Source organism: Cyprinodon variegatus, unplaced genomic scaffold (genome assembly GCF_000732505.1).
Source record: "Cyprinodon variegatus isolate N-32 unplaced genomic scaffold, C_variegatus-1.0 Scaffold821, whole genome shotgun sequence".
In the NCBI taxonomy this organism is placed as follows: Eukaryota; Metazoa; Chordata; class Actinopteri; order Cyprinodontiformes; family Cyprinodontidae; genus Cyprinodon; species Cyprinodon variegatus.
This window is the reverse complement of record NW_015151274.1, coordinates 65858-72402: the sequence shown is the minus strand read 5'-3', so window position 1 is coordinate 72402 and position 6545 is coordinate 65858. Positions and strand designations below refer to the sequence as shown.

General features: G+C 44.2%; 1 protein-coding gene across 1 annotated transcript in view; it reads left to right on the top strand.

Moving 5' to 3' along the window:
- Positions 1 to 2053: 2053 nt before the first annotated feature.
- Positions 2054 to 6545, top strand: part of nrn1 (neuritin 1) — an 8616-nt gene continuing 4124 nt past the window's right edge. Inside the window, exon 1 of the mRNA XM_015396791.1 lies at positions 2054 to 2226. Coding sequence (XP_015252277.1) covers positions 2171 to 2226 — 56 coding nt within the window. The 5' untranslated portion in view covers positions 2054 to 2170. The remainder of the gene's footprint in view (positions 2227 to 6545) is intronic.

Sequence of the window (6545 nt, the reverse complement as noted above, 5' to 3'; positions counted from 1 at the left end):
CATGTTTTCTAAACTAAAACCAGGCTTTGTTGGACTGCTGGATAAAACCTGGAACTAAACGCTATTTCTGACATTTGGATTGAAAAATCTTCCTGGATGGAAGAGAAACGTCTTCAAACTTGGAAACAAAGTCCAGAGGATTGATTTTTTTTTAAACTTTTTTAGAAAGAAAATACAATAAGGGCATAGGGACACATTAGATCAAGGAGTTTCCACTAATTAGCCTATATGTAGCACTACAGGTAATCACTCTACTGTTTGGTGACATGGTGTTTACCACACTCAACACGGACCAGAGGAAACTAATTAGAAGCAAATTAAAAGAAACCTATAGAGCAGCATTTTAAAGGTAAAGACTATCAGACCATCTTTAAGCAGCTTGGTTTCCTTTGACGACAGCTGCACAGATTCAGGAATTTAATTCAACCCTGTTTACGTTGCCATTCACATTTCCAAATATCTGCAACTTGTATGTGATCTCCTGTGTGAACTGGATTCATACAGCTTAACTGTCCCGCATGCGCAGTAGAGGACGCAATGACATCACAAGCCAGCGTTCTCTGTGTTTACGAAAGTAAACATTGATGGTCGTGCTGGAGCGCATTTTGCGATCTTTCCCAACCTTAAAACTCAATCTTTTCAAGTTGGTTAAATATAAATACTACTCTTCGCATCATTGTCCATCATGGTTGTTGTCTTTCTTGCTGCTTCTGTGTAGCAAGAAGCAGAATACTGACCTATATCGGGTATTAACGCCGTTCAGGTGGGATGAATGCGACCTGGCCGTTCAGACACAGGTCACATTTGAAAAGATCAGATTCGTATCGGATTCAGGACCGCATAGCCAAGTGGGCTGGGTCGCATCGGAAAGAATCGTATCTGTGTCGTTTAGACTGCCATGAATCGGATTCGGATTAATTCAGGCTGCTGTGTAAACGTAGCCTTTCTCGCTGAAACCTCTTTCCCTCTGAAAACGGTTTTCAAAACTGGGTCGACCCGCTAACAATCAGCATTTGGCTCCCTTCCCATTGGCCATAAAAAGCTGGTCTAACCCCTCGCTGGCAGCTTCATAGCCCCTTAACCGACCACTGCGTGTCTGGTGATGCCATCACTCTGGGTTGACGTTGATGATGTCACTAGTGCGACAGAAATCAGGACAGTAAACAATGGAGAGCAAAATGTTAGGAAGCCAGGGCGTAGTCAGCGTGTTTTATTGCTTCTCTCTATTATCTGTCTGAATCCCTCTCACCAGAGCTGCTCCATGTTTATCGAATGTAAAAGAGTCATTTCTGCTTGTTAGATCAGAAGCGACTGGCGCGGTGCGTTAACGTCCGTAGAGAGATTCTAACGCAGGTCGCTTGTCAAGTCTTTTGACCCGGGTAGACACACGTCAGAAAGCTGTTCCCATTGCCACTAAAAGCCCATTGTTTCCTGGTATAAATGGGTTTTTCAGTCAGTGGGAAAGAGGTTTGAGTCTGACAGAAGCGATAAACGCAGGCGGCTGCTGCTGCAAACTGTAACACATCAGACTGTAGGGCCGCCTCGCTGTAAAAGATCCTGCCCCCAATCAGATCCTGCTACATTGTAATGGAGAAAGAAGTGTCTGAATCGAACTGTCCTAGCCTGCATTATATCATCCGTCCCATTCAGGGTTCAGTCCATTGAACTGGCAAAGTGAGAAAATTCTGACCTTCAGGTGTTAGACATTGTTGGCACAGGTAAAACAACAGCTGACTGAGAAGAAGAAAGTCAATTTCATGGCATTTCTGTTATTATTTGGTGTTTAAATTTAGCTGTGTGCCTCCAACTCTTCACTACTTGACATGAAATATTTTCAATCACTTTAGTCTGCAAATTTTGACCTCCTTCTACTTAAATGTGCTGCTCTTACATCACATCCTCTCTTCCTGCTTGTTGTACACTGATTTAGTCTGTCCTACAGTAGGACCCGTTACTCCGCATCGGACAGAAAAGGGACATTTCTCACAATCCAAACCCCAAAGTCATTGTCTCTTGTTTGCTGTATTAAAATTGTCTTTTGTCTCTCCCTCCCCTTATTCCCCCCTCCCTCTCTGCAGTACCCCTGTTGCAGACGGTACTTGTCAGCGCTGGTCAATGTGACTCGGTGTTTAAAGGTTTCTCAGACTGTCTGATTCAGTTGGGGGACGACATGGCCAACTATCCCCAGGACCTGGACGACAGAGAGAACTTGCACAAGATCTGCACGTAGGTGGCCGCTCAAACACACAATCACTGCACGGGATGGGGGGTCTAAATCCAATTCTAGACTACTGTCCTACCCAGAGTCAGAAATGGCAGAAACTCTGGCTGTAGCGGCGTCCACAACGCCAGGCACACCTCGGACTCTATCCCAGACACCGTACAGGACGCTAGTTTGTTGCTCTGTGTGACGGTCTGTTGGTTTGCACCCAAAGCCCAAACAAGCAGCGCCACGGCCAGTCTTTGGGGAACACTCACGGTTAAACTGTGTATCGTCCGGCGTTGGATGAGGGGTTGTAGACGGCGAACAAGCTCGTCAAACCGACACATGGACATCCACAATCCTAGCTAGTTCCTGATTGGCCCCGTTCTGTTGTGGTTTGGAATAACAGTGCAGACCACTCTTCAAAATTGGGCATAAATCAAAAATATCTACATCATACCTGTGACAAGCTAACTACCACACTCTGCTGTGGAAGGATAACCAGCCCTTCATAGTCTAACTATTGATGATCTACTGTAGAAATCATCAACAAAATACATTAAAAAAAAGACTAACATCAAACCAAACTCCAGTTTTCAAACTAACTAACTAATTCACCTGAACATGAATAGAAACAAATAAACTCCACCAAATAAACCTGTCGGTAAATACAGCCAGAGAACTGACATCAATTATTGGAAATCGATTGATCGATTTCACTTTAAGATTTTAGTTGAATCTTAAAGTCAAACTAAAGCCGGGCATACACTCTACGAGAATTTTTCAATCGGGCAGAGTTTCAGCTTTCTCTTTTGTCTTGTGTTGTGTAGTATACGGGGGTAACGAGGTGTGATTAGCCTCTCACGACCGCCTCCCGATCAGGAATCGTAAGGTCTGGAGAAAATCAAACTGAAATTCAGTCAGCCGTCGTAAGGAGGTCGTGGACAAATCCTGCTGTTGAAGCAGAGCTACGAGCCGATTTACCAGAACCTTGAGAACTGCGTGAATACAAGGGAGTTCTTCTTCTTCTTCTTCCAGATTGACGAGTCCGACCAGCGCCATCTCTTGTCTGATGTGTGGTTTTTAGACGTACAGGGTGAGCAGGTAGATCGCATCAGAGCATTGGGCCGCACAGTGTGAGAACAAACATCGTGAGCGGTGAACTTTTAAACCCTGTGGTTTCGCCGAACACTTCGAGCTGTAGCTGCGAGCAACGATTGAAAATATCGCACTCGGCTTTAGGGAACTGAAGTGTGGTTGTGAACAAAAAAAAACTTCAGACCGATTGCATTTTTCAACCGTTTTTATGCCAATCAATCTTATAGAAGCTCATAACCTCCGACTTTACATGTTTGCAGATGTTATTCAATCCAATTCAAGATTTTGATATTAGAGGACAGATATATTCCATCTGAGAAGATTTCAGACTGCCTCCTGAATTCTGAGAAAAAAGTCAGAATTCTGAGATTAAAGTCAGAAGTCTGAGATTAAAGTCAGAATTCTGAGATTAAAGTCAGAAGTCTGAGAAAAAAGTCAGAATTCTGAGATTAAAGTCAGAAATCTGAGATTAAAGTCAGAAGTCTGAGATTAAAGTCAGAAGTCTGAGATTAAAGTCAGAATTCTGAGATTAAAGTCAGAAATCTGAGATTAAAGTCAGAAGTCTGAGATTAAAGTCAGAATTCTGAGATTAAAGTCAGAATTCTGAGATTAAAATTCTAATTATATCCCATATTAAACTGGAATAAAATTTTAAAATCAGTTAGCTTTTTTTTTCAGTGGGTCTAATCCTCTTCCATAGATACACGCCCATTGAGGTAGTTTAAAGTTTATTTTTCCTACAAAACTAAAGGGATAAACGGGTATTGACTGAGGGTATGCTGGTCTGACAGAACGCCGGTTTCCTGGGTTCTAACCTGTTTTATATTCTCTCCAACTGTGGATGACGGTTCTCAATGTGGTTCTTTAGAGTCCCAAAGCCTCCCAAATGTTTTTTAAACCTTTCTGGATTAGAAAGATCAATGACTTTGTAATAGTAATAGTTTTATTTTTGATATTAAAGTGTGTTTGATCACCTTAAACATTTTAGCGTAGCTTAAAGAATCAGACGTTCGTAGGACGCTACGACCTAAAACACGTCGAAGCCTCTGCGGCTTTGTCTTCAAACACTTGAGCTTCTATCTCTAAAAATGCAACACATTTTCTGTGATTTAAATATTTCATGTTTAAAGACATTTAAAGTGAGATCCTGTTCCTTTTATCCGGGAATAAAGAGAAAAGACTTTAATGATCATTATGCTGCGGCTCGTCTGAATGATGAAATGAGCAATTCGGCCCACAGGGGGGAACCAGTGGAGGAACCGGAGGAGGTTTCTGGTGGGTGTGCTTATGCAGACCCCCCCACCTGCACCACCCAAAGCGGGTGGGCACCAGATGGCATGCTGCAGCAATACCCCACCCCCCCACCACAAACACATCATTTTTTAATCCAGTGATAGCTCCATCACAGCCGTGTTGAGGCGTGGCAGAAGGCGGGGAATTCGGGGGGGTGTAGGGGGTTAATGCGCCTCCTGACCAACCCCCCCCCCACACACACACCCTAATTGCTCTGAGATGTGTCTCGGACACAGTTCAGGTCAGCGGGTCAACATCAATAAGAGCAGATTGGAAGATTGGATTAGATACGCTGTGTGTCACGGCGTGTGTTTCCATTCGGCACGCGTCGGTGAGCAGGCTGGTGTCACATTTACATAAACTGCAAAGAGGCTTCAAGAACAGATGAAGAGGAGATGATTAAAATGAAAACATGAGAAGGAAGACAAAGAAATCTAACCAAAAAATACAGGGAGAGAAATTGGGGCCAGAGAGTAAAAATATATTTAGACTGGAAACAGTGAGGAGGACGAGTCTGCATGAATAAAACATTAAAGCGAGAGAGAGAGTGAAGAGTGGAGCGTTTGAGAGACGGAGGAGGTTCAGAGGAGGCAGCGAGGGGAGGGGGGGGGATAAGGGTGAAAGGAAGAGAGAAAGTGGAGAAAAGAAAAGGAAGAAAGAGGAGGGTTGGTTGCTCCTCCTCTCATGCAAACCCATGTTGAGATTTAAATCAATCAATTCAGAAAGGAGGCGACAGGTCTAGAGAGCCATTAGTGAGGTGATAACCAGAGCATCCGGCAGTTAGATTCAGCTCCATTAAGCCGGACCTACGCTCTACGATGTTTTCAATCGTACTCAGCTACAGCTCACACTGTACGACAAAACTGCAGGGTTTAAAAGTTCGCAGTTCCCGACACTCTGATGCGATCTACCAGCTCACACTGTACGTCCACAAGCCACACCTCAGACTCAGCGCCAAGAGATGGCGCCGGTCGGACTCATCAATCCAGAAGAAGAAGAACTCCCTTGTTTCGCACATGCAGAGTGCGCCAGGTTCTGGTAGATCGGCTCGGACCCGGTCTACCTGGACTGGGTCCTTAGAGGTCCGTTAAAATAAGGAGGCCGGTCTATTCTTCTTCGGTTGTCACCGAAAGCCTTACGCCATACGCTCTGTCTCCTAGCAACTGTTGCAGTTGAGAAACAAAGCAGGCAAAGAATGGATGCTGAATTTCTCACTGCTGTTCCGGGTGCTAATAACATCTCAGATATCTGATTTATGGTCCCCACACTGCAGGTTAAATGTCAGCCAAACCCATTTGTACAGAAACGGGTAAAACCCTTCAATAAACCAAACATTACCGACACATATCTGACTCAATAACCATTTAAAACAACTATTTTCATTCATTTCAGACGGAGTTATTCATATACTTGGATTATATTAATCTGCACTTCCAATATTCACCACTGTTCGGCGCCATTTCCCTTTTTCCTCTGAGCACGGAACAGACGGCTTGCTTTGACTCACATTGAATCATGGGATACCCAAGGCTACTGAGGATACAGCGGTCCTCTCCTTCAAAAAGAAGGGATAAAAGAAGGACGCATTTTTCTGTTGCATAATGAGGAGACCAATCAGAACAGGCCTCGGCGCCACACTATGACGTAATCGGCGGACGAATCTGGCCTTTGGAGGACGCAGCCGCTGATTTCAAATTCAGCAAAATACAAACAGTTCAGTCCGTTTCTCTGGTGCTGATCCAGTCAGACAGGTGATGCACCTGGATGTAGCCTCACCAGGCAGTCTTCATCCAAACCAGAAGTACCGCAGTGTTTCAATGCGTTTGGCTCTGGTGCTAACAGATTTATGTTGGTCTTCCAAAACTCCACTGGACCAGTTTCCAATTTTGAAGACATTTTACTTTAGCCTCGTGAAACCATCCTGATCTCGCGAGCTTTCAAGGTTTCACTC